General features: G+C 49.0%; 2 protein-coding genes across 6 annotated transcripts; one reads left to right on the plus strand and one right to left on the minus strand.

Annotated features, from left to right (window-relative positions):
* Window positions 1-2,975: 2,975 nt before the first annotated feature.
* On the minus strand, window positions 2,976-21,246 carry adcy3a (adenylate cyclase 3a). 4 transcript variants are annotated; one of them, XM_068735393.1, is made up of 21 exons: window positions 20,951-21,246; window positions 19,201-20,428; window positions 16,572-16,721; window positions 14,702-14,832; window positions 14,261-14,372; window positions 14,013-14,140; window positions 13,559-13,717; window positions 12,384-12,549; window positions 12,104-12,220; window positions 11,729-11,871; window positions 11,384-11,545; window positions 11,156-11,243; window positions 9,792-9,908; window positions 9,114-9,412; window positions 7,944-8,025; window positions 7,380-7,538; window positions 7,046-7,192; window positions 4,842-4,955; window positions 4,581-4,707; window positions 4,296-4,420; window positions 2,976-3,987 (listed from the first exon to the last, which is right to left on the minus strand). In XM_068735393.1, the coding sequence occupies exons 2-21, from the start codon at window positions 19,873-19,875 to the stop codon at window positions 3,808-3,810; spliced, it is 3,381 nt and encodes a 1,126-aa protein (XP_068591494.1). In that variant the 5' UTR covers window positions 19,876-20,428; window positions 20,951-21,246; the 3' UTR covers window positions 2,976-3,807. The 4 variants fall into 4 exon arrangements, with proteins under 4 accessions (XP_068591494.1, XP_068591495.1, XP_068591491.1 ...); XM_068735394.1 differs by having other exon boundaries at window positions 4,581-4,704; window positions 12,104-12,223; XM_068735390.1 differs by having other exon boundaries at window positions 12,104-12,223; window positions 20,951-21,245.
* A 1,684-nt stretch (window positions 21,247-22,930) lies between these two features.
* preb (prolactin regulatory element binding) lies at window positions 22,931-27,191 on the plus strand. 2 transcript variants are annotated; one of them, XM_068736147.1, is made up of 10 exons: window positions 22,931-23,104; window positions 23,935-24,123; window positions 24,272-24,458; window positions 24,676-24,929; window positions 25,070-25,150; window positions 25,286-25,413; window positions 25,501-25,674; window positions 25,953-26,025; window positions 26,120-26,279; window positions 26,373-27,191. In XM_068736147.1, the coding sequence occupies exons 2-10, from the start codon at window positions 23,989-23,991 to the stop codon at window positions 26,465-26,467; spliced, it is 1,287 nt and encodes a 428-aa protein (XP_068592248.1). In that variant the 5' UTR covers window positions 22,931-23,104; window positions 23,935-23,988; the 3' UTR covers window positions 26,468-27,191. The 2 variants fall into 2 exon arrangements, with proteins under 2 accessions (XP_068592248.1, XP_068592250.1); XM_068736149.1 differs by having other exon boundaries at window positions 24,679-24,929.
* Window positions 27,192-27,905: the final 714 nt, after the last annotated feature.

Raw genomic sequence — 27,905 nt, forward strand, 5'->3', positions numbered from 1 at the left:
CCAGACCTGAGCCCAGTCCAACAGACCTGAGCCCAGTCCATCACACTTTGTGTTCTTTCTTATGCTGCCCTGCTGTTCCAGGGCTCTAAAGTAGTCCGTCACATGTTCAAATTCACCTGCTCTGCTGCAGGAAGGGGTCCTCAGGGTTAGCTCCGGGGGCCTCACGTGTGTGGAGCCGCAACACTAGCGGATCCAGTGGAACCCGTGTGCTGCAGGGTCCTTCTCCTCAGTATCAGAGCCTCATTAGTGTCTCAGAGGGTCAACGTCATCAATGAAGCCCACCTGCTCACTCAACCCTGTAGGTAGATCCACTAAGCTTCTCTTGAGGCCAAATCACTTTGATTTAATCAGTCCAATCAAAATGAGAAACAGAGACGACATCAAGTGTGAATATTAAAATGATTTTTAGAGAGAGACAGAGAGAGATAGAGAGACAGACAGAGAGAGAGACAAAGAGAGAGAGACAGAGAGAGACAGACAGAGAGACAAAGAGACAGACAGTATTGAATATTCTTTACACATAATTAAAATAGTTTATTAGCTGGTGAATAGTAGAGCGTTGAACCCTTTAATGGAGTATTTCCTGCAAAAAAGAGTTTTTGCTAAACTTAAATTAATTCCATTAAACACATTCATAAAACAATGTTTTATTTTGAACCTTCATTGAGCTTCTTCATCAGTGAAGACAAACTGCACACTGTAGTTTATTATATTATATTCATATCTTCCATTCATCTACTGTTTACTTCACTTGCACTTTCAGATGTGTACCCACAGCTGTACATCATACTTGTATTAAGATACCTCATGTTTTTGTAGCATTACTTACCTGTACATCTATGGATACATCTATGTGTACATAGATGTATCCATAGATGCAGAGTAATGTAATCTCAATCTTGTGAAACAGATCAGAGCTCTGCAACAGCTGCTGAGGCGCTGAGCTCGTTAGTGTCGCAGCGGCTCATTGGTCGACGCTCCGCACTAACGAGCTCCTCCACAATCAAGGTGCTGCAGTCTCCACCCACGGTGCAGCAATCACCACACTGACGCACGTCTTTTGGGATTGTTTTTAATGAACTCACCTCATGACTGAAATGAAAGAGTACACTGAATGAGACATTCAACTCAGAACCACAAGTGGGATCTACAGTTCACCTCAGTGAAACCACTACACCGTGGAATCACAGTTCTTTATCAAATTTGGACAAAAGCTGAAGGGAAACAAGTAGAACCTGGAGATGAATGGGTTTGTTGTTGCTTAGCTCAAAAAACCTACAATCATGACACATTATTCAAATGTTCCCAAGCCTGAGATTCTTGACACTACGAAGCAGGAACGAGCTGCGGCTCCCTCTACCATTGGCACTTTCACATCTATGTAAGAAAAGAAACAAGGTCTCTGTCCTTTCAATAAATAAATCGGACCAATAAACACCGTCTAGAGTCTATGTGCAACCAGGACACGTTCTGTCCCTCCACGTCTTCAAACAGAACAGAACAGAACAGAACAGAACTCGTACATCACGTTATATAAAAATATGAATTAAAGGGGAAGGAATGATTCCACTGTCCTGAAGAGAGGAGGGTCACAAACTATTGCACCTTCATCCCATTCTGCAGACATGAAGGGGCTTCACCGTCATCAGAGGAGTGAGCAGGACACACACACACACACACACACACACACACACACACACACACACACACACACACACACACACACTTCCTGCTGGTGGGTGTGCCCATTCTGCTGCTGTCATCACAAACACACACTGGAGGGGAGTAACGTCAGAGGCTCCCTTAAATCACAATTTGATGTGTAATCACAAGAAAGTGATGTCTGTGGCTAAAGAGAACGCCGAGTCACGACCTGTGGTGTCCTCGTCTCTGCACCTGGTCCACAGCGTCACGTAATGAGACCCACTTCAGTCTGTGAGCTTCAGCTGACCCGTGTCACCGTACTTCCACCTCGGGCAGAGGGACCACGATGAGCCAGGTGGCGAGACCCGCTGAAGCCGCTAGAAGACGAGTCCGGGTCCACGTGATTCACCGGGTCTGTGAGGACCACCGGACCTCATCAGCCAAGTGCATCTGTAAACACATCGCATCCGTAGAACCCTGTGCGTGTGTCTGCGGGAGACGTCCGTGTCCATTCTGGCCCTGGACACAACCCTAGTAAGCAGAGACCAACGAGACACACAGATGTCCACTAGAGGAGCGAGACCCCGGTCCCACCCACGACAGCATGAGATCTGAGTCTGGGTAGCTTATCTGGATCAGGGGATCCACAGGTGGAGGTGGTCCTCACATCCTGATCACAGCCCTGTGTAGTTTGAAAGACAGATGCCGATCGATGACTTCAGCCCTGTGGGTGGACAGCAGTGTCAAAGGCTCGGTCCAACCACCGAGAGACAGACAGAACGCGTTCCAGGTGTGAAGGCCTCATCATCAGACGTCATGTTAGGACCAGCGCACATTCTCCTTCATGATCTAGGTACGGATGCTGCGTGAGACCTGGTGGAAATGGAGTCGATCCAAATCTTGTGCAAACTACGTGGAAGAGTTCAACGTCGTCATTTTAAACAATGAGATTCACTCCGACTGTATTCTAACATCTTTCACGACTAAAGGAACATTCCAGTTCACGTGTCCTCAACGTGACATCATCTAATGGGTGACAGCAGCAGTCAGACGTTCTCACGGGTCGATCACTAACGCTCTCATCAGCTCCTCTAAACTCTCATATCAAGTGTAAACTGAAGGGAATCATTTCACTCACACACTAACCTGCTGGTGAGTTTCCAACCCGTGTGACCCTCTGACTGCTGGTGGTGTTTGGTGATGTCATCGTGTACAATAACACACACACACACACACACACACACACACACACACACACACACACACACACACACACACACACACACACACACGTCTGACCAGAGCGAGTAGAAATGAAAGGAATGCTGTGAAAGGACTCTGGCATGGTTTAACTACATGAAGACATGGTGATCACAGCTGTCATAGGCACTTCCATCAATCCACAGTAAGGGTGGAAATAGGTCTTCCATGTGTGCTCCCCTCTGGACCCTCCCCCCACACACACACACACACACACACACACACACACACACACACACACACACACACACACACACACACACACACACACACACACACACACACACACACACACGTTCTCCTTCATGTTCACACTCCGAGGCACAGAAAGAGCCAGAAGCAGCGCTGAGGGAGTGTAGAGCTCAGAGCTCCAGAGCTCCAGAGCGACACTGATCAGGAGAGAACACTTTGACTGTGGAAAAATACACTATTATACACAACCACACATTGGCAGCAACGGGTGTCGGATCAGTCTGTGTGGTCACACTCTGGCCTCTCATTGGTCCTCGTCCTCATCAGAGACAGGACATCTGAGCTCCGATCCGTGTGTCAGGTCTCCATACATGAAGGGTTCTGTAAACGGGCAGCGGTCCAACATTTAGTCCGGGCTTCCAAAAGACTGTGCTGAGGAAATGGCATCAAAACTGGCGTGTTTGCAAAACGGGTTTGTGTGTGTGTGTGTGTGTGTGTGTGTGGGTTGTCACAGGTGTGTATGAAGTGTGTCAGTGCTGTTTTAAATTCACTTGTAAACATTCAGGTATTGGAGCAATTTTAGGCAAATCACTTTTCATTCCAAACTCTCTCCACTGCCTCGGCCTAGAGGTGACCGCTGGGGAGTGTGGGTGTGTGTGTGTGTGTGTGTGTGTGTGTGTGTGTGTGTGTGTGTGTGTGTGTGTGTGGGCCTTAGCTGTCCACCACCTGGTGTGGCAGAGTGACAGAGGAGCCATTAATAAATGAGCCTTGTTTGTCTCTTCCCTTCAGAAAGTAAGTGAGCAGTTCTCCTTTCCCCTTCACGAAGATGGGCCCCCTCCTCACGAAGCGGAAGCCGTACTCCTTCAGGATGTTGTAGCAGTCCTCCACCACCTGGGGGCGACAGAGACACACACACACACACACACACACACACACACACACACACACACACACACACACACACACACACACACACACACACACACACACACACACACTCCTTAAGGGTGATTTGTGAAAATGTGGTTACTTTTGAATTTCCTCTTGACTTTGTTTTGCTGCAGTCGCTCTGGAAAGTAGAGTGTGGTGAGGTGAAGTCTCATGCAAAGACACACACAGACTCTTCTCCAGGTTGGATGAATGGATGAACACTCTGAACAGAACTCTTTTGAAGCCTGCAGTGACGCTCGGTCCCGTACCTGGACGTTTCCCATCACCCCCGTGGACTCCATGCGACTGGCCACGTTCACAGTGTTGCCCCAGATGTCGTAGTGAGGTTTTCGGGCACCGATCACTCCTGCTAACACTCCGCCCTTATTCAGACCTGGAGGAGCGTTGACACGAGGGACATGTCAGATTCAGACTGGCACTGCATTCACACCAATACTGCTCAGAGGTGAAGTCACCCAGTGAAAGAACACTGGGTCTTTATTAGGGAACCTATGGTACTTAAGGACAGAAGTAGAACACAGAATGACGCGTACCGATGCGGAGCATGAAGTTGTTGAAGGACTGGTAGTTGATGTTCATGAGCGTCACCTTCATGGCCAGAGCAAAGTCTGCCAGGTCTGCCAGGTGCTGCCAGCGCTCTCTGTCAGACTGCTCCTCCTTCTGTCAAACAAAGCCCTCCGTTACACGACGGGAAACAACAGCCGTGTCCACGTCATTCAGACGCATCAGCACATTCCACTCTAACAGAAGAGTGGCACAGCGATGCCGTTATCGAGTCAGGAGAGCAGGCTGACCTTCATGCAGGTGTAGCCGTTGCTGACGTCTGAGGTGACCCCCGATGCCGCCATGTAGGTGCTGCCGATGGTCTTGATTTTCGTGATGCAGCGGAACTGAGGCTCATCCAGCAGCTGACATGCAGACGGATGAAAGGGGAGGTTTTAAACGGACCGAGGGTGAGAGCACAGGAACTGAACCTCCACTACCTCTGGTCCAGAGGAAGTCCTAATGCTCAGCACACGTCTGACGGGCAGCGTGTGTCAGCGCTAAAGCTAGCAACAAGGTACAACTCTTATTTATGAACACCTGTTAACGCTAGGAGACTGTCTCACGTCTCAGGCAGTGTGTTATTACAGTGTCAGGCTGCGTGTTATTACAGTCTCAGGCTGCGTGTTATTACAGTCTCAGGCTGCGTGTTATTACAGTCTCAGGCTGCGTGTTATTACAGTCTCAGGCTGCGTGTTATTACAGTCACAGGCTGCGTGTTATTACAGTCACAGGCTGCGTGTTATTACAGTCACAGGCTGCGTGTTATTACAGTCACAGGCTGCGTGTTATTACAGTCTCAGGCTGCGTGTTATTACAGTCTCAGGCTGCGTGTTATTACAGTCACAGGCTGCGTGTTATTACAGTCACAGGCTGCGTGTTATTACAGTCACAGGCTGCGTGTTATTACAGTCACAGGCTGCGTGTTATTACAGTCTCAGGCTGCGTGTTATTACAGTCTCAGGCTGCGTGTTATTACAGTGTCAGGCTGCGTGTTATTACAGTGTAAGGCTGCGTGTTATTACAGTCTCATGCTGCGTGTTATTACAGTCTCAGGCTGCGTGTTATTACAGTGTAAGGCTGCGTGTTATTACAGTCTCAGGCTGCGTGTTATTACAGTCTCATGCTGCGTGTTATTACAGTCACAGGCTGCGTGTTATTACAGTCACAGGCTGCGTGTTATTACAGTCACAGGCTGCGTGTTATTACAGTGTCAGGCTGCGTGTTATTACAGTCTCATGCTGCGTGTTATTACAGTCTCAGGCTGCGTGTTATTACAGTCACAGGCTGCGTGTTATTACAGTCTCATGCTACGTGTTATTACAGTCTCAGGCTGCGTGTTATTACAGTCACAGGCTGCGTGTTATTACAGTCTCATGCTACGTGTTATTACAGTCTCAGGCTGCGTGTTATTACAGTCTCAGGCTGCGTGTTATTACAGTCACAGGCTGCGTGTTATTACAGTCACAGGCTGCGTGTTATTACAGTGTCAGGCTGCGTGTTATTACAGTCTCAGGCTGCGTGTTATTAGTCTCAGGTTGCGTGTTATTACAGTCTCAGGCTGCGTGTTATTACAGTCTCAGGCTGCGTGTTATTACAGTCTCAGGCTGCGTGTTATTACAGTCTCAGGCTGCGTGTTATTACAGTCTCAGGCTGCGTGTTATTACAGTCTCATGCTATGTGTTATTACAGTCTCAGGCTGCGTGTTATTACAGTCTCAGGCTGTGTGTTATTACAGTCTCATGCTACGTGTTATTACAGTGTCAGGCTGTGTGTTATTACAGTCTCAGGCTGCGTGTTATTACAGTCTCAGGCTGCGTGTTATTACAGTGTCAGGCTGCGTGTTATTACAGTGTCAGGCTGCGTGTTATTACAGTGTCAGGCTGCGTGTTATTACAGTCTCAGGCTGCGTGTTATTACAGTGTCAGGCTGCGTGTTATTACAGTCTCAGGCTGCGTGTTATTACAGTGTCAGGCTGCGTGTTATTACAGTCTCAGGCTGCGTGTTATTACAGTCTCAGGCTCTGTGTTATTACAGTCTCATGCTACGTGTTATTACAGTGTCAGGCTGCGTGTTATTACAGTCTCAGGCTGCGTGTTATTACAGTCTCATGCTACGTGTTATTACAGTGTCAGGCTGTGTGTTATTACAGTCTCAGGCTGCGTGTTATTACAGTCTCAGGCTGCGTGTTATTACAGTGTCAGGCTGCGTGTTATTACAGTGTCAGGCTGCGTGTTATTACAGTGTCAGGCTGCGTGTTATTACAGTCTCAGGCTGCGTGTTATTACAGTCTCAGGCTGCGTGTTATTACAGTCTCAGGCTGCGTGTTATTACAGTCTCAGGCTGCGTGTTATTACAGTCTCAGGCTGCGTGTTATTACAGTGTCAGGCTGCGTGTTATTACAGTCTCAGGCTGTGCATCTACACACAGAAGCAGAACGAGGGAAGCAGCTTACACTGTCAAAGTCAGAGATGATCTCATTGAGGAAGCGTAAGCACTCGATTCCTCCATTGTTGATGCTCTCCTCCGTGTAGAAGTCAGAGAAGTTGGGAATTGAGGCAAACATGACTCCAATCTCATCGTAGGACTGGCTGTACAGCTCCTGAGGGTCACATGAGTGGAACCAATGAACCACAGTGAATGTAGATGAAACACCACCAATATAATAAGATACAACGATGACAACACTACACATGATCATGCTGGGTTCCCTCAGATAACAAGGAGAATAGATATCCCCACACACACACACACACACACACACACACACACACAGGTGTGGGTCTTACCTCATCCCTCTTCTTGGAGCCCAGGAAGTGTCGAGCCACGTGTTCAGGCAGCATGTTGGTCACCAGCGCTTCGTTCCAGCGCCTCATCTCGTACACCTTCTCCTTCTGCTCGTGGACCTCGATCTTCCACAGGAACAAGGTGCGGGCGAGCTTCTCCACCTACAGGCAGCGACAGGCACCGGCGTTAGCGTTTGACCAGTGTATTGATTTGGTCATCAACACACTTCACATATTACAAAATATCAAACAAATCACATTTACAGTCCCACGGACTGCTGGACCATAACCTGTTAAAAGACACGACACGTAACGACGCACGTGTTTGGATTGAACCGCTCGGTACGAGGCTTACGGGTCGGTACTTTACATAGTACGTCACATATTCCTACATATACAGATGTTTTCTTATTAATCATAATTAAGCTTTCCCCTCTTTATTTCTTCTAGGAGTGATGACATGTCGTACAGCTCTTCATATGTTCTGATTGTTTGGGGCAGTAACACCATCACTACATTGGAAAATGTGCTATCTAAGTACATGGAACACAGAAGACATTGACTTACATGTCGGGAGAAATAATAGAAGCTGACCATCATGATGAAGATCATAATTGTCATTGTGAACTTGGAAGGCACCAGGTATGACCTGCGGAGGAGAACATTGACAAACTTTAATACTAGTGTTTAAACCCCAAACCAGTGAAGTTATTGAACAAAGAACACGATGTTGTGACCCTAGCTACATAAACACAGGCGGAGGGATACTCTCCTCCAACCATGAACACACATTCCTACATCACAGGTACATCACAACCCTTTCCAGTCCTGTGACCCTTAAATGAGCACAGACCCTGAAAAGGGTCACGACGTGTCCAAGAGGTGGAACCTCATCAATGGACCGGTGTCAACCACGTCGCCGCCATACTTCACCCCGCTAAACACGGCCCCCGACATTGCCACATGGTGAAGATTGAGCGAGAGTCTCGTCCCACCTGCCGATAGGCTTGGAGACCCTATAGACTCACAAAGGATCCATCCCCGAAGTACACAAACAGCTGTTCAGTGTGTCTGATGGAGGCCGTGCTTCAACGTACCAACCGGGCAAAGCAGATTCAATTCTACCCCCATGTCCCCTTCATGGAGAGGAAGACAAAAAGCACCAAGCAGTAGAGCCCCTCGACCTGAAAGAATTCCTAGTGGTGGATCCAGCATGGTCTACACAACCTGTACTGTAACACCGCCATCCTCAGCCCGTCCCTCTCTGGAGTGGAACACAGCCCATTCTCTTGACTTAGCCATGACGACGAGGTCTTTGCCGTCACACAGCGTCGGTAGAACTTTCCTACTCTCTGAAACGGGTGGGCTGCGAAGCCGTCCTCTAGATACCTGCACCCTGAAACTGCTCACTGTCCTTTGTGGAAGCAGGGGGCAGCAACACTCTTGTTCTCCATCATCTGCAACCAAAGCCGCAATGACCAAAGGCACAGCGTCGTCCACTGGAGCGGGGGTCTCAACTTCATTGGTCTTGAGGTCCTGCTCGCCTCATCACTGCAACACATTAAGTCAAACAGTCCGATCCCACTGCTACTGGGGTCTGTTGTGTTTCGCTAAAGAGGAAGAAGATATCAGACAGCGATGTGCTCGTGGTTGGAGGAGAGTATTACCCATAGAGTCCAGCAGAGGAGCCTGTGTGAGTCAGAACACATGACGACATCAAACCAAGCCTGGGCTCACCTGTAGTCCTGAAAGCGGGCCGTGTCGTAGCGGTCGAAGATGTCCCTCCAGCTGTAGATGTTGACGATGCCGGTGGCCACTGTGATGAGCAGCATCAGCGTGAGCTTCACCATGTGACTGACCTGAACCAGCATGGTGGTGGCCATCAGTGCCAGCACAGCAATGTAGCTGTAATATTTGGGGTTGTCCTGACAACTGTCGGCGCCAGACCAGGAGGAGGAAGAAGAAGATGAGGAGGAGGAGGAGGAAGGGGCCGCTGTGGTGCTGCCTGAGTCAGGGACTTGAGGCAGACAACTCAGCTAAACAGTGGAGAGACAAACAGTTATGAGCTCAGTGCTGCTTTCACCATCATCTCAAAGTGAACTCTGATCGACGCTCACTGCAGCTGTGGTTGGTCTTGTCGGTCCCTTCCTGCCTTAAGCTGAACATACTAGTGTTGAAAGTGATCTAGTTTGGGTCTCAGCTAGCGCTTGATGCATCGCTAACGTTAGCTTTGTGGGTGCCGAGGTGTAGAACGTTATTGAGTGTCGGTGCTGCTGTGGTTGTAAACCACATGAAGCGGCTTGTGTTGCATTGACAGGTGCCCCTCCCGACATAAACAGATTCTCACTAGTATCACTGTTACCAACCATCAACTAAAACCAAGCTCTTGAATAAAGATACCGTCTTTCTGCTCACCATGTCCATGATGTCGGCCATGGTGAGGATGAAGATGGCCGCCATAGCCCAGGTGTTACGAGCCCAGCGGGTGTGGTCGATCCAGGTGGAGAAGGACACCAGCTTCTTGGGAAAGACCTGAGACATGCACCATGAAATTAGGAAAGTAACAGACCGAACCAAATCATTTCACTCTGTGACTCTGTGACTATTAAATAACCCAGAATATGACGATGGTTTCTCTTGAACACTGAATGTATCCATTAGGTTAAACTTAAAGGAATGATCAGCCTCACGTGACTGAATGAAGAGATGATACATGATGTAAAAGCTCTCTGCTATGTATCTATGTGTGTATGCTGCATCACGTTCTCTGATTGGCTGTGCTGTGCTCTGTTTAATTCAGGTGAAGTGAAGACGGCCAGCAGACAAAGAGCTTCCTGTCTTCAGGCTGAGGGTGCTGGCTCCTCCCCTAAATCTGTCTGTTTGGTGCAGAAGTCTGTAGGAGACTACACCAGAACATGAAGTCAGTGAGGCTGAGGATGAGCAACACAACACCCTCATTCTGAAGCTCTCTGGATCATTTGATCCTGACCGGCTCTTCAGTACACTATTCCAATACTTCATATTTATTTCTTCTTCCTCCACCGGTTGGAAGTTCTGTCCAAGTCCTTCTCTAAAGATGGTTTGGGGAGAATTAAATAATATTTCTTTCACATGAACGAGCTCCCTGCTCCTCCAGCACAGCAGAGCCCTGGTATGGCCATTATTAAAACCATTTGCTGCTCCTGAACTGTGGCTGGTACAGTGGAAAGTGAAGACCCTCTTAATGGACTGAGATGGAGAGGTTGCTGTGGGCGTATGCATTGTGATGTTTGACGTGACATTGATGAGTTGTGAAGAGCCCAGAGCTTCGTTCACACCGTGTGCACGGCGCTGACCGACCCGAACTGACAGCAGCGATCCATACCGGCCGGCCTGCTGGATGTCAATATATCTGAATTTCCATGATGAGGCGGGATGGAAAGTACCGCTCCAACAACACCACGTGTTTATCATGGCGACTGCTCTGCGCTGTCATCAGAGGACAGCGCATGGAGAGCTTCTACTGGAACCATTTGGCAATACTAGTGTCTGAGTGTCTGAAACCAGCCAGCTTCACAGGTGTTGGTAGGTGTGTGTTTGAACGTTCCCCCTGCTTCCTGTCCTGACGCTGATCTCATCCTTCATAGCCACAACATGGATACCTACTCTGCTGGTTCTGGGCTTTGGTCAGACTCACCTGACACACTTGGCAGTCACCACATCTGGAGGAGGTGGTGCTACCCAGAGAAAACATGACAACACACTCCAGAGTAGAAGTATGAACATAGGTTGTAACTCACTCTGGGGAAGATGGCAGCCAGAGAACAGATGGTCAGGATGAGCAGCAGGATCTCTCCCACTGCAAAGGTGATGTAGTTTGCAACCAGCCTGTTCCATAACACACGAAAACACAGACGGACCACGGTCAACAACGCCAGTTCAAGTCATGAACAGCTGAGCAGAAACACGACTGCAGAGAGCGACGTCTCAGTGTTGGAGAGGAACGACTCCCGGCCGTGTGAACTGACCAGGGGTCTATGAGGGCCTCCATGGCTGCGGTGAAGAGCAGGACCACACAGGAGCAGCAGAAGGCAGCTCCGCTCTGCTTCTCCTTCTCCACAGAGTAACGAGTCTCCAGGTCTGGATCCACAAACCTCAGGGACAGTGTGTTGGTGCGCTTCCCCTTCAGACTGACAAGACAGGAGAACCTGAACACTGACATCCGATTCAAAACAGAGCTATTCATGAATGTATTATCTAAACACATGTGATTCTCTCCACAGAAACAGTTATCGTTATGATGAATAAAGGTAACTCTAATGTAACGACCACCAACGTGACGTGAAGCGCTCTGTGTGCCGGTGTTCACTCACGCTTGGACCGTCTCTCGTTCCAGCAGAGCCTCGTTGAGCAGCTTGTTGAGCTCCTGCTCGTTCTCCTGAGCGTCGATGACCCTTTCGGCCAGGTCCCTCAGCCGGAGCCTCCTCCGGGGGTTAGGGAACGACGGGTTTACCACCTTCAGTCGAGAACGGAGAACACCCGCATCACTTCTACATCTTAATACGTCAATGTCAGCAAGTATGCTAGTCAGCTGATCTGTCCTAAAGGAAACGTGTGGATATTCATGGTCCTCATGAAGTGTCCCTGCTATGAATGCTTCTTAAGAACAGCTCTGTGTCCTCAGGGAGCCAGTTAGCCTGGTGCTACACAGCGTTCTCTACTTCTAGTCTCGGTGGTCTCTTGGTTACCCTGGTATCGAGGTCTTCCGGTTCCTCCGGTGTGGTGCAGGCGGTGTTCACACTGCCGTTGCACTCCGTGGTGTTGATCAGCAGCGGGGAGTTTCCATTGGAAGAGGTAACGGACAGCTTCTAATGTGAAGCAAGCAAACAGGAAGTGCTGAGTGAGTACCGTGAAACGTTGTATTTTGACTGATAAACACACAGTATCGTGAGGCTCTCATATGTGACTATGACAGCATCATTTGAATGATGATTTGAATGATGTGGGTGTGCGGCAGGTTTGACTCACTACACCATTGATGCCACTCTTCCCCACAGCTCCTTTAGGAACAACCACCAGGAAGGTCTCGATGCCCCTCTCCCTCAGGTAGTCACAGCGCTCTCCTCCGTTCCCTGGCTCCACATCAAACTCTCCGTGAAGACATTCCATGGTGCTCTGAGAGATGTGGACACGACTGGTCCACCGAATAGAGAGGGGTCAAAGATCAGACAGGTCACGGATCTACCAGCTACCACCAGGGTGCTTCTGGCTCATTGTTGTGGTTTCGTGGCCCACTGACTCCTCTCTGGTTCCAGATAAACCCAGTGAACACGGTCTGCTCAGCACCAAGCAGACACAGTCCAGCACTAGCTGAAGAACATTGTGAATGAGCCCGTTAGTGACGACTGGTGCTGCTCTGTGTCTGCTGGACGTGTAAACAGAACATGCAGCTTTAGATTCAGACGTCTCGTTTTGCATGTTTTTGTCATTTCAACAAGTTCAGATTTTTGAAACGTTAACTCTCCATCAACTAACAGACAGGGGGAAGGCTGCTGTAGATTGACCATTGACCAATGTATTATGGGATTGTTGCTTTGGTAGATCAGGGCTCAGTAGACAGACGTGGGGGCCTTTAGAACTGGGGGGTACAGGTCTGACTTGTAGTTATCCACTGGTGCAACACACCTGGAACACACCAGGAGAGGCTCAGTGCGATGAGACGTCACACAGAAGGGGACCGTTGTTGAGTTCGTACACTTAAAACACATCTTTCAGGTGTGTCTCTCTTCTAGGTGTTCTCTCACACACACACACACACACACACACACACACACACACACACACACACACACACACACACACACACACACACACACACACACACACACACACAGCAGTGCGTTACTCCTGTCTGACCGCTCTCTACTGCAGTACTACTCTGAGTACGAACTCTGAACTACAGAACCATCCTTCTATTTAAGGAAGTAGATTCAGTCAATGCATGGAAAATGAAGTAGTGGGCAGGTGAATATGAACAAGAACAAAAGTGAATAAACAAAGTGAGTGGACTTAACATCGTTATGAAACCTTTTTTCAACGTCACGGACTGAAAGCCGCAGACATCCCTTGAACACCTGAGCTGACTGCTGTGACATCAGCATGGTTCGACAGTGGAGAGAAGGAACTTGAGCGTCTGTTCTCACCCCGGTATCCCTCCGGCCTCCATCTTGTTGGCCACAGTGACGTCTGTGGACCAGACGTCGTACTGCCAGCGCTTCTGACCCAGCACCCCCCCGAGGACCGTACCGCTGTGCACTCCGACCCGCATGTCCACGTCCGTCTGGGTTTTCTCTCGGACGTACCTGTGGTCGGGTTAGAGAGCGCCACATTAAATAGAGAGCAGCAGGAACCAAACCCGGCTCTGTAGAGGGGACACGGTCTCTGATGGACCTCATTTAGACCAGCTAAAGGAAATCCATTCACGGCAGCTCGTCTGGACTCCGACCAAAATGTTGCGTCAGAATCGATAATGACCCCTCGTTGTTCGCTTTGCAGTATTTCACAGACGCGGTCCACAGAACGCCCATCAGAGCGGTCGATGGACACCGAGTGGACTTTAGCCCTCCACCCCCCCGTCCCCCTCGTCCCCGTACTCACGAGATGGCCTCCACCATGGCCAGGCCCATCATGATGGAGCACGCAGCGTGGTCCTCCCTGTAGTCCGGCAGCCCACAGATACAGTAGTAGCAGTCTCCCAGGATCTTGATCCTCAGCTGGTGATATTTCTGACAGGGTAGAAGAGGTTTAGAGAGACAGACGGACCACCGTCACTCACATAAGAGGTGGACAAAGACTCCACGCGCGTGTAAGACATTCAGAATGTGACGTGACGCTGTGAAACTCACCGCAGCCAGTTTGTCAAAGCGAGCGAAGAGCTCGTTGAGCAGCTTGACCAGCTCCTGAGCGCTGCAGGACGACGACAGCTGCGTGAAGCCCACGATGTCTGCGAACAAAATACTGCCCCCAACAGGACAGACGCGAGACGGCCCATTAGTACCGGAGTCACGCTACGGTCACACACACAGAACCGGAGCCTGAGGATGAGCCACAGAGGATGTGTTTGAACAAACTAAAGGGATGATGCTCCTGTGTCTTTGTCAGCACAGGTTTGGGAACTGACTCGTCTTATTTGTGTCCAAACCCAAGCAGGAGCCCACATCAGCATTCATGCTTCCTGTTCATGCTGGACACTGAACGGTTTGTTCCTTGAGCTATGTCAGTGAGTGGTCAAAGCTGACGGTCACGTTACATGTTCATGGTCACGGCCTGCAGAAGAAGCCGGTTACCTGACGTTCTCGTGTCTGTACATGTACATGGTGTTGAACTGCTGCATCTCTTTCTGACTGGGCTCCTTCTTCATGTCCTGAAGCATCTCATCAGCGATGTGCTTCGGAAGGATGGAGAGCAGCAGGCGCTCCTGAGGAGGACAAAGACAGACGCACAGAGAAGACATCAAGCACTGAACACGGACCGTACCACTATCAGAAACCCCTACGCCTCCTGTTCTCACCACTGACAGGAGGTTGATGGATGACCACAGAGTGACAGAGAGAGGGAGGGGAGGACTACAGAACGCTATAACTTATGAAAAATAATAACTTCAACGTCAGCGTTATGAATAGAGCTTCAAACTCTTTGGTGGGCCTACGACAGTGTGAGAATGTTTAAAACACAACAGAAGAATGCTTTAAGTTACAGTATCTTGAGTTTGTGTCCAGCTCACCCTCTACACACATCTACACACATCTACACACATCTACACTCATCTACACACATCTACACTCATCTACACACATCTACACACATCTACACACATCTACACACATCTACACACATCTACATTCATCTACACACATCTACACACATCTACACTCATCTACACTCATCTACACACATCTACACACATCTACACACATCTACACTCATCTACACACACCTACACTCATCTACACACATCTACACACATCTACACTCACCTACACACATCTACACACACCTACACACACCTACACTCATCTACACACATCTACACTCATCTACACACATCTACACTCACCTACACTCATCTACACACATCTACACACATCTACACACACCTACACTCATCTACACACATCTACACTCATCTACACACATCTACACTCACCTACACTCACCTACACACATCTACACTCACCTACACTCATCTACACACATCTACACACACCTACACTCATCTACACACATCTACACACATCTACACTCATCTACACACATCTACACACACCTACACTCATCTACACACATCTACACACATCTACACTCATCTACACTCATCTACACTCATCTACACACATCTACACACATCTACACTCATCTACACACATCTACACACACCTACACTCATCTACACACATCTACACACATCTACACACATCTACACACATCTACACTCATCTACACACATCTACACACATCTACACACATCTACACACATCCACACCTCTCTGCAGGTCATCCGCTTCAGTTAGATTATGGGTGTTGAATTAACTGTAATTGTGTTTCTCTTTTCTAGTCTCTGGACCACTCAAAGTGCTTTAACACTACATGTCATCATCCAGTGATTCAATCATCACCAGAGTTTGGTTTGACCCAAACCTCACACACAGGTGAGGCTGGTGTGGTTAAACCACTTTGGACTTTTGAAACGCCAGGTAGGCCTCTGCTGTGTTTCAGGCCCAACACCGATGAGATGAAGAGGGAGGACCTGGTGTACACAGCAGTCTTTGACCCAGACCACCACAGAAAGACCATGTCATCATTCACCCATTCACACCACGTCTAGCCTCCAAATTGAAGGGTAAGTATTCTTTTAATTTTTTCAAAAACAAATACAGCAATGTTAGTTTTTTTCCCAATATCGTGCAGCCCAAATTATAGAGCGACTTAACATGAAGAAGAGGATTCAGTTCCTCATACGCAGACTTATGTCCTGATGTGGGCTCAATAACAAAGGAAAATGAAATGCAAGTTTGTTCATCAAAAACCCCCGATCTGACAAATCCAACTCTGAACGGTACACTTTGAGACGACCCCGATATGGACCTTGTGTTCTGACCGACGGTTCCCTCACGCTCACGTGTTAACAGCACCGTGTTGGACGGTTTGACCTCTGACCTGTTGCTGGCTCTGCTCCTCCAGGTTGAGCTTCACCTCCAGGGACTGTCTCGCCTCCAGAAAGGCCTTTCGATGTTTCCGGTCGGCCATGTAGTAGGACATGACGCCCACGGTGATGGCACACACGTAGATCACGACGTTGGCTAGCAGCTGGAGAGAAAGAGAAGGCGACAGTTAGGACTCAACGTTTCATGAACACATGTACAGTAAGGCTTAGTGTGGCACTGCAGACAGTTCTGTGAAGGTGAGCTTCAAACATGACATATGATGCAGAACACACTTCATTTCAAATGTGTCCCTGTTGTGTCTAGAGAACTAGAAGTGAGTCCATCTCTCAGAGGACATGAGGAACAGCGAGCTGGTCACACCTCCAGCTAGGTGACCACACCCTGATAGTCTTGCATGACGTTACAATACATGCGACACTTGACTTCTTTCTTTACAGCGCTCGTATGAAGGCAATACAGTCGTCTATGAATATGACATACGAGTTCACAGGTGACTACGATGCTCAGTGAGGAGGTCGGTTTATGGCGTCTAGGGGCCACATAAGGGCGACACTCTTGGTCTGCTCCATGTTTAACAGATCATCTGAGGGACCTGATGTCTGATGGAGTTCTTGCTGGACAGGCGTCACGCTTCAGTCAAGCAACGGTCAACACAACGCACACAGCACCAGCAGCATCAGGACCGTCTGCAGCATCAGGACCGTCTGCAGCATCAAGACCGTCCGTCTGCAGCATCAGGACCGTCTGCAGCATCAGGACCTTCTGCAGCATCAGGACCGTCTGCAGCATCAGGACCTTATGCAGCATCAGGACCGTCATCTGCAGCATCAGGACCGTCTACAGCATCGGGACCTTCTGCAGCATCAGGGCCGTCTGCAGCATCGGGACCGTCTGCAGCATCGGGACCGTCTGCAGCATCGGGACCGTCTGCAGCATCGGGACCGTCATCTGCAGCATCAGGACCGTCTACAGCATCGAGACCTTCTGCAGCATCAGGGCCGTCTGCAGCATCAGGGCCGTCTGCAGCATCAGGACCGTCATCTGAAGCATCGGGACCGTCAGCAGCATCAGGACCGTCAGCAGCATCAGGACCGTCGTCTGCAGCATCAGGACCGTCAGCAGCATCAGGACCGTCTGCGGCATCAGGACCAGAACACAAACGCGTCCTCTGGTTGCCGCCAGAGCGTCGCTAACATCTCACCGCCGGCTCCGGCTGTGGAGAAACGTACCGGCGTTCTGAAGACCGGGGCGCTGTGAGACTGCGTCGCCCCCTTTGAGATCAAGGGACATCAGTCTATGGCAGCGGGATCACATGTGAGCAGCTAACTCTGATTTGATTTCCTCTGTTGACGAGCGGCACACATCACGGACTCCGTCGTCATGGAGAAGGCCTGTATCGAGACGTGTGGGGTAAAGCTGGAGGACGTCTGCACAGAGGACCAGTCCACCAGAGCCCAGAGAGAAGAACTCATGTGATGTACTGTGTGAGCACGAGTTGAAAAGATGAGGTATTGCAGGAATATTAAACGATCATGACATGTGAAGCCCTTTAATTTAAAATCTGATCTAAAATCAGAGGGAAGTCGGCTCATGAATTTGATTTGAAGTTAGCTCATTAATGAGATTCATGTTAAAGGGCTTTCATTTTGAAATGCTACATCAGAATGTCCTGGTTCTCTCTGAGTGACACCTCCAGCTGGTCTGCCATTAATCTGTAGTGAGATCATTTTGTAACTATAGTACATTTCCTTCTAAATCTAATGTGAAATTAGAGATAAATTGGCTCAGGAATGAGATTTGAAAAGGCTTTTATTCTGAAATTCTACATAAAGAATATGCTGATATTTTGTGAGGTGGTCTGCTATCGACCCCACTTTACATAACCTTGATTCATGCATTTGATGCTGTCATTTTGAAGTCCTATATTCCTTATTAATATATTTTAATAAGTATTCACACAATAGGATTCACCTTTTTCCTTGAAATACAGTTTGCAGTAATTATTATTGTGTTATAAATTATCATTCATTAAATTCATGCTTTTGTATTTATTCATTTATTTATCAATGTATCTATTATTGACAGATGTATTTACTGACTTACAGAATAAATGTCACACGTCCCATCACGTTCACCGGAACTTTGCTCTTATTTTGAAGTCAGTTTTTACACACAATTACCGTAATGCCTAGTACATACGCACACCTTAAAACAGATCAAGATCTCTTTAAAACTAGTTCAGGGCATCTCCTTCACCTGGTGGTCTGAGGCACACACACACACACACACACACACACACACACACACACACACACACACACACACACACACTACCAGTTAAAGTGCAGCTGGTCACTTCCCGCCTGTTCTCGGCTGTGACAACATCAAGTAGAGCTGAAAGCCTCAAACTGGTGAGAACACAAAAGGACCTGTTCTAGAGCTGGGTCTCCATCCCCGAGCTTAGCGGGTCAACCAGCAGCTTCTGCTCTACTGCATCTAGGAGTCAACTGTTGTGTTCAAAGCCTGCTAGACTTCTGTGAAATGATGCAAAATAAGTGACATTACACACAAGTAGAAGTAGTTCAGGGCGAGAACAGACACCGCCTCCGTCCTCCTCTTACCTGTCTGCTGAGTGCCGTGCCCTGGATGTCCTCCTGCTGCTGCTGGGCGATGGTGACGCCCAGAACCAGGGTGTGGACCCCGCAGGACACCGTGGTGATGAGCACGATGGGCGTCAGCCTCAGAGGCAGGGTCAGGAAAAAGGAGAAGCTGAAGAAAGCCTGCCAGCCCACAGTGTCGCTGGCCTGGTGGAAGCGAGCATAGTTCAGACCCAGGTAGCAGAATATCTGAGCCGCTATGAGCACCCACAGGGCGTAGGGCACCACCCGCCTCGAGATGCGGTCCGGCAGGAGCCCGAAGCGGCACAGCAGGTAGAGGACAATGTCCGCCGCCAGTCCCACCGACGCCACAAGGACAGAGGCCAGCTTGTCGGTGGTGTAGACCACCGCACACATGACGATGATGTAGCTGTCGAAGAGGGCGGCGAAGACGACCAGCACCAGCAGGGTTTCGTGTCTCTGCCGTCTGAAGTAGGTCTGGTAGAGGTTCTCCAGAGACTCTGGCGCGAAGGTGAGGCGCATGAACCGCGGCAGGCAGAGGCAGCATCCCGAGCTCCGAACCGTGACATCGTGCGTTCGCCCCACCGCCTGCCCGGGGTCAGAGGGCAGAGTGACCGAGCAGTCCGCAGAGTACTCCGCAGAGTACTCCGGCTCGGAAAAGGCCCGGTTCCGAGGCATGGCGACCGCTCGGCGGTTCCTGCTTTGAAATAGAAAAGATGAAGCAGTGTGTCGTCCTAGAGGAGTCGAGCAAAGGCTGAGAGAACTCTTAGGTATGCATCATCTGAGGAGCGACCACCTCGTCCCCCTGAGAGCCCACACATGTGGCATGGACCACAGCAGCGTTGGTTGTCAGGACCGGCTCTCTGCGGAGAGGTCTTCTTACATAGCTGCGTCCGCGGTCACGCCGTCCAGCTCGCTCATCTGGCTTCAGAAGTCCTGCGTCGTACACAGATCGAGCACGCCTACCCTTTTTTTTTTTCAGCAACGTGATCGGAAGGACGTCCACCTCGTTTCCTCCTTCAGCCTCACAGATGGGACCGTATCACCGGCTCCTCTCCACCTTTGTACTCCGCAGCCGTGTTCCATGTTAGAGGTGTTGAATTCATGAGCTAATTATTCGTTATTTGGATCAAATAAGATGATGTTTAGTGCGCCTCCCTCGGTCTCCATCGGTCCTCCGGAGTGGACAGCGTTGTGCATCTCGGCCTCCCACGGTCCCCCGTCACATGGCCTGAATGAAGAGGGACACACGAGGAAGACACAGAGGCACAGTTAGCATTGAGCAGAGGCTGGTGATCAGCTGCTGCGCGTGGCAGCTACTGCGGAGACAGTGGCTCTAACCCTCGCGCTGTACCGCACGTGTACTATTCCTGGCAGCTGGCGCGAGCCAGTCACCGCTGAACACTTGAAGTCCGCGTCTTAGGACGGACTCGTTACAGATGGTTCTGCTGAAGGCCCACCTAGCTCCCCCTAGCTCCGTGTGTCCGGAGCCTCACGGCGGTGAACAGCCGCGGCTCTCAGGTGATACGGGAAGGGGGGGGGGGAGGGGGGGGGGGCACTGCCGCTGACTTGTCACCGTTTAAACGGCTGCTTCACGTCCTACTGACACTTCTCCGTGTCCGTGTTTCACTCGGGCTCTTCCACGTAGCGCGTCCCGTGTGTAATGTCCGTTACCCCGCTATGCAGTGAGCTCATCGCGTGTGCCCGTTCTTCCAGATGCTGTGAAACCCCGACACGATGAACATCATCTTACCGTGCGCGGAGCCGGACCGCGGCTCTCTCCGGGCGACCGTTGGTCCCTGCGGATGGAAACGCGGCACCGTGTGTGAAGCCTCGGCGTGGACGACATCAGAAGAGCGGCCCGTGGAAATACGCCACGGCGGGTACACTAAACCCCGCTTCGGTCTTCGGGTGTTTTCCGCAAAAGCAACAGCTTCACCGTCAAGCTGCACCGTAAAACGCTCTGGCCACGCGCAGAGAATCGAGGTTTCCGGTCGTTTTCAAAATACAACCTGTATTTTTTTTCAGAACTGCGTGAGGTCCATTCAGTGAGGAGATGTGATGGACGGCTGGTGGAGTGGAATAGTGGACGTCTTCATGAGACGTGAAGGCGTCAGGAAGTGCTACCCTGAGCCTTCCACTTAGCACTTATTGTATTCATACTAGCTTGTTGCACTTATTGTATTCGTATTACTTATAGCACTAACTGTTTCTCTTGTTTCTGTACTTTGGCTCTGAGTTATGCTCTGCTTCAGGCTCTTAGATGCTTGTTTAAAGGAAATGTACTTATGACTTCTGGTGACTAGTAGTTCTTTTGATTACCAATGTTGATGCACTTATTGTAAGTCGCTTTGGATAAAAGCGTCTGCTAAATGACTGTAATGTAATGTAATGTAATGTTATTATTACCTTATTAAGTCTGTTCACTGACGCTGTGAAGACAGTTAATGCACTAAACAAGTGATGCTCAAAAACCAATCTCGCTTCAGCAGACAGCTTGTTAGACTTTAACTCTATTTCTTGTGAAAGTCCATCTTCACAAATATATTTGGATATCCATTAGTGCCGCCGCTATCGTGCTTTTATTTTGAAGGTAAATATTGAGACGTTCTCTGGCTAACTTGACGGGTCCATCTCTAGCCCCGCCCCTTAACCCTTAAACCACCCTGCTGCACGTGAGGATGGGAACAAGAAGCGCTGGTGACCCGGATGCTGAGCCGACCTAGAGTCTGAGGAGGAGAGTGCATCGTCCACCTAGTGCCTTGCTCATGAACAGATTGGTGGTTTAGTCCTAATAACATTATTATTATTAGTCTTAGTATTGACTACTTGTATTTTACCAAGCAATAATACAATTAAATAGCCTACTTTTTGTATTGCACTGTTCCACACTGGTGACAAGGCACCATCAGCGTTTTTGCGTTTAAGCCTGGTGCGTCTCATGAGGGACACTGACCGAGCTGCAGTACCTGATGGGTTGGGAGTCAGAACGGGTCAGGATCACTTTGACACCTTCTGAGCCACATCCGTCCTGGAGGTTTAACGCATTCATTTTGAGACATTTGTAGACTGATAGAGGTTTCTGCTACACTTTGTCAAATTTCTAAAAAACTTTATCACCAACATTTTGTTTCAGAATTGACTTTGATGCTGATCGCTCTGTGTGTCAACAGCTGCTCCCTTCAATAACACCACATGGCCGGTAGGCCTGTATTGATTGTTCCACTGGACCTCTGACCATCGACCAGACAGACCCAAACCGACTGTCAAGGACACATCGCTAAAACACAGAGACACACGCATGCCTCATTATGGACATACACTCATATAGAAGTGAACTAAAAGATTAAATAAAAGCATTAGTAGATCACGCTAGAGGGCGAGGTATACAATGACGTCAAGGAAAAGAAGCACTGAGAAAGATCCCAGACCTACTAATCACCCACTGGACTATGATTAGATAAAAAGTCATCATTATGAGACACAAAGTCATCATTTTGAGATAGTAATGAAGTCATAGTTATGAGATGTTACGTCATAGCTATGAGATGTTACGTCATAGTTATGAGATGTAACGTCATAATAAAGACCTGCAGGATGTTTATTTTTTTCATCACAGTGACAGAAATGGGATTCCATACTTTAGCGACCGAGTGGTAACGTCAGAACGCATCGTACGCTGCTACGTTACGTTACGTTACTTGCGTTACGCTACGCTACCGTACGTTGCTGACGTGTTGTAGGAAGTGGCTGTGCAGCGGTCTGGAGCTAGCGGGTCGTCCACGGTAGCCACTAGCTCTTAGCGCTCCCTCTTCATTGCCAGCCTGCGATGACGTCCTCTGATGTGGTGCTTCAGTGACTCTCTGCTCAAATACCAACGGGAGACAAACCGGGCCACTCAGTCAAAGTAGGTGACTCTTAATGAAATCACTGACAAGCTAGCAGGCTAGCACAGCAGTGCTAACTGCAGCCGTTAGCTTCAGCTAAAAGACGTCTTCGTCCTCACATTAACTGACTCTACTACTGGGTTGTAGTGTGTTTGGCGTTTTTGGACGTTATTGCTGAAAACAGGTTTATGTTCTTCACAAGTGTATCATTTGGTTTACATGACAGCGCTGCTAATGTTAGCCTAGCTGCTGAGACCCAACTTAACTTCACCAAGTAACGCGTTACAGTAACGCTACTCTACAGAGCAGACGACCTGCTGCAGTCACTACAGCGACACGGAGACGCACAGTGTGCCTCAGTTAACCTCACATTAGTCTATATAGTCTCAGTTCATACCATCTAAATCTGACTTCATAAACACATTAAACCACGTGACGTGTGTCGTACAAAGGCCCGTACAGTGAGAGAGCGTCACAGGGTCCAACGAGCACGAGACCTGTCCTCTAGACCCTGTCTACACCACACACAGTGATACCATCAGTGTTAATAAGTAGACTTATGATTCACGTTTCCATTATCTCCCCACTAGGACTAGAGGCACAGCTCGGCTCTCGTGTCTTCTCTGTACTTTAATAATCTATTTATCTTCATTGTTGATCTGTTGGTCCATGAAGACGTCTTCTGTTTACTCTCTAATCGTCCACAAACTAAGTATGTTCAATTCACAATGATGTGAAACGGAGAGAAGCAGCAGCCAGAGGATGTTCATATTTCTGCTGTTTTAATAAAATGTCGTTTGATTTGCTGAACTGATGACGTCACAGACGAACCTCCGCTCTGTGTCCTCAGGTGTTGTAGATGCAGCAGGTTCATGAAGACGTGTGAGTGACTTCCACAGCAACGATGGGGAAGAGGAGGGTGCCAGATCTGTACAGAGCCCCCTTTCCCTTGTACTCCATTAAAGTGGACCCTAAAACAGGGCTGGTGATCACAGCGGGGGGAGGCGGGGCTTCCAAGACAGGCATAAAGAATGCTGTGGTGAGTACCGGGGATCACGTGTAGAACACAGCAGAAGAGGTTCTGATAGGATCATGTAGTGTCAGCACTAGAACGTGTTTGGGTTGAGTGTAAGAATGGGATTCTGGATTCCAGAGAGCAGCAGCAGACTCACGACTCTGTGTTTCAGCAATTCCTGGATCTCCGGCTGGTTGGAGAGCACCAGTACAGCGCCAGCCTCCTTCACTCTCATGACACGGACACCCGGGCCACCATGAACATGGCCGTGGGTAACGGCGTGATTGCTGCAGGACAGGACGGGACCTGCTGCCTGATGAGGTTCAAACACTGCTCCCAGAAAGAAGAAGGCAAAGACGGTGAGTCTCTCTGCTCCGATCTGAAACTCAGTCTGTGTCCCTGATGTCCTAACTAGACACCACAGACAGGCTCCATGTGTGGATGGAAGTACACCTGCGCATCTTCATTTACCTAGCATCCACATGTTGGACTGTGACACTGAGTCCAACATGTCCACATGTATTGTCCTTTGTCTCTCGTGGTCACTCTCCATTAACACCAGTATCATCCGTGCAGCAGGGGACAGTGTGCAGCAAGGGAATGCCAGGCGACGAGCTGGGAAAGGAGACAAAGGTGGACGGGATGAAGCCGCAGCGTCTGGAGACGTGTCAGACATGAAGGACGAGACGGCTCAAATCTCTGTGACCGGTTTGGCTGAAGTGCTGTCGGATCTGAACCCCCAGGATCCGCTCCAGAAGGTGGTCCGGTTCAGTCCTGACCTGAGCCTTCTGCTGACGGGAGGCACTGACGGACACATACGAGTCTGGGAGGTAAACACACCTGTAGACCTCTGGATCATCTACTGTCTACTTGATCTTCAGTGTGGCTGTAGTCTGTCCAGAGATGCACACAACTCTTTCATAAGCAGTACTTTATTATATTAAGTTTTGATTGTAATACTCTTCTTCAGTTTCCATCCCTGAAGAAGAAGTTTGACTTCAAAGCACATGAAGGGGAGATGGAAGACGTGGACATGAGTCCAGGGAACAAGGTGAACCACTGACGCCTCCTGATGTGGATATGTACTGTAGGTTAGGCACTGCCGCTGCGCTCTTGAGCAAAGGCACCCTAACCTCTTTGGTTTGTGTGTGTGCAAATGAAGAGACGTCTTTCTTTTGTCACGCAGCACCTGGTGAGTGTTGGCCGGGACTTCTCCTGCAGTGTGTGGAGTGGCAGTCAGCTGGCTGTGGCTCTTAACTGGCTTGAAACCAGGCCTCAGATAGCTGAGAAGACTTATCGGTACATGGCTTGCAGGTAAAAGAAAAAGACCATATCACCGCACCGTATCCACCCCAATGACGTGACGGTGACCATGAACGGACGTGTCTTCATGTGTTTCAGGTTTGGAACGGTAGAAGACCAAAAAGACGCCCTGAGGCTTTACACGGTTCAGATTCCTCACAAGCGAGACAGGAAACCTCCTCCCTGCTACCTCACCAAATGGAACGGCAAGAGCTTCCTGCCCATGCTGACGGCTGCCTGTGGCACCGAGGTCATCTCCAGTCTGGCCATCAGGTAACCGACCGCTTCATGTTCTGACGCGTTAACCTGGATGCTGAGGAAGCATCTCACCAAGTCTTCTTCAGTGGGGGCCGGGGGGTCTCGTATACTGTCCATTGTTGTCTTAAAGCACTTTAGCGTTGGTCGTTTGGTTTGAAGTTGATCAGACGTTATATTTGTTGCAGTAGGGCTGTAGTCAACCACTGAAGTTCTAGCTGCTCTTCAAACAGTGGATTGGTGGACCCCGCCACCAGAGGCTGTCCGCATGTTAACGTGAACCTTGTCTTTGACAGTGACTCTGGAACGTTCCTTGGTCTTGGGACAGTGACGGGTTCAGTGGCGATCTACATCGCGTTCTCCCTCCAGGTAAAGACAGTGTTGCTCACACAGCTCACATGAGGACCGTGAGTCCCCGAGGAGCCCCGGTGTTGACCATGACCTGTGCTTGCTCTGTGTGTAGAAGCTGTATTATGTCCAGGAGTCCCATGGCATCGTTGTGACAGACCTGGCCTTCCTGCCCGACTCTCTGAAAGGCACAAACATCAAAGGGAATAATGAAACCGCCATGTTGAGTGTAGCGGTGGACAGCCGCTGTCAGGTACATGCTGTCCCCAACCGAAGTGAGTCCTGCATCATCGCCCAATGAACACTCTTGTGTATCATGACTACAGGCCGTGTCACCTCGTCTCCTCTCCCCTCGTTCCCTTCTCTAGGATCCTTTTCCATCTGGCTCGTGCTCTTCCTCTGTGGCCTTGTGGTGATGGGCGTCGTTCTCCTCCTGCAGCACCTCTTTCCGGGGTTTATTTAAATCCCGCACAGGTCCGGGTTGCCGAAGGTCGGATACATCTTCACGTCAGCCGTCCTCAGTCCAGCACCCTGACGACCCAGTGCTGCACCGCAGCTCCGAGTGGTCCGGAGAACGCCGCTCAGGCTGCAGCGCCGACTCTGAACAGCCGATGCCGTCGTCCTCAGCACTTACTCAGGGTTCTTCTTCTCAGACCGGTGACCCGGTGGAGTCACAGAGGACAGACTGGGGTTTGATCTCTGTCAATTACTCTTGATCTTTGTTGGATTCATGCTGAGTTGAAGGGCTCAGGTTTATGAATATTAGAGAGTGGGGTCTTTTTATTGACATTATTTAAGGAAACATGTGAAATATAGAAATGATTGACACATGATGTGTCTGTTTTTGCTTTTTGTTTACACACAGACACTTTGGATCAGCCATTATTCTCCTTGATTAACTGATTTTTCTCCGTTTTATTCCCCGGTGAGCCGCCGAGACTAGATCACAATCTACAGATGATTTGATATTATTACAAGAACATAGAGAAGTGAAGTTGCTTTAAGCACATATAACAGGGCGGTGTGTAAACTTCATGAGTCATCACAGAAGAGGACGCTCCCTGATGTTATGAAGACGTTTGAATGAAACATTCTGCTTGAAAATGTTGCCCAGCAAATGTACAAACATGTGAATGCCCAAATTATTGTAACTAACCGATGAAATAAAGTATGAATTAGAAATGTAACGCATGTCGTCTTTATGATTCATGCGTCATGATCAGTCTCTACTGTAATTAAATCACTCATTTGTTTCATGAACTGTGAACACAACATCAACACATCACCTTTGAAGCTGAGATCAACAAAGAGTTCATGTTGTCTTCAGGGTTATGGTGAGTGGATGTATTTATGAAACCCTCACGTTTTACACACACCTAAATCATGTGTTTAAAAGGAGGATTGTCAATGACTGAAATATACTAAGAAGTAAATTACTCATGAGGATATTCCCATATTTAGGAAGGTTCCTAACTGAGTGGAATGACCCAGAAGTATCCAAGTAGCAGACGAGGTCATCTCTAAGTGCTAAGGAAAGGAGCTTCAGTGCTTCCTTTCTTATCTCCTTTAGCATAGGAAACACTGGACCACCCTTCACCAAAGGAAAGGAGACGTTACCGACCCACAGGGACGGTGAAGTGATCAATAAAACGTTGTTTCCTGTGATTTCCTCTAAGCTCTCTGGAAATCACAAACTTCAAGTTCTTTCTTTGACTACAGCAGAAATAGAGTCAGCATTTAATAAATATGAATATGGTCACTGGTGAGACTGTTAGAAGACGTTGATTGAACGCTCAGTAAGTGTTTTACCTGGATTCACCATAGTTACATGTTGGAGCCTAACTAAGATCCTGGTCTAAACGTGAACATCATTCATTCATTCATTCATCCACCTCTTCAAA

Source organism: Cebidichthys violaceus, unplaced genomic scaffold, assembly GCF_023349555.1.
Source record: "Cebidichthys violaceus isolate CVI_PGR_0920_01 unplaced genomic scaffold, fCebVio1.0.p SCAF_7, whole genome shotgun sequence".
Taxonomy (NCBI): Eukaryota; Metazoa; Chordata; class Actinopteri; order Perciformes; family Stichaeidae; genus Cebidichthys; species Cebidichthys violaceus.

Bases quoted from the DNA above. Each gene is read 5' to 3' on its own strand.
- adcy3a (XM_068735390.1), bottom strand. From the start codon at position 19,875: ATGCCTCGGAACCGGGCCTTTTCCGAGCCGGAGTACTCTGCGGAGTAC. The intron at 14,373-14,701 runs GTAACCGGCTTC...TGTTGGGGGCAG, and splicing joins TACAGACACGAGAACGTCAG to TATTTTGTTCGCAGACATCG. The intron at 9,909-11,155 runs GTGAGTTACAAC...TGCATGTCTCAG, and splicing joins TGGCTGCCATCTTCCCCAGA to GTCTTTCCCAAGAAGCTGGT.
- preb (XM_068736147.1), top strand. From the start codon at position 23,989: ATGGGGAAGAGGAGGGTGCCAGATCTGTACAGAGCCCCCTTTCCCTTG. The intron at 25,675-25,952 runs GTAACCGACCGC...TGTCTTTGACAG, and splicing joins ATCTCCAGTCTGGCCATCAG to TGACTCTGGAACGTTCCTTG. The intron at 26,026-26,119 runs GTAAAGACAGTG...CTCTGTGTGTAG, and splicing joins ACATCGCGTTCTCCCTCCAG to AAGCTGTATTATGTCCAGGA.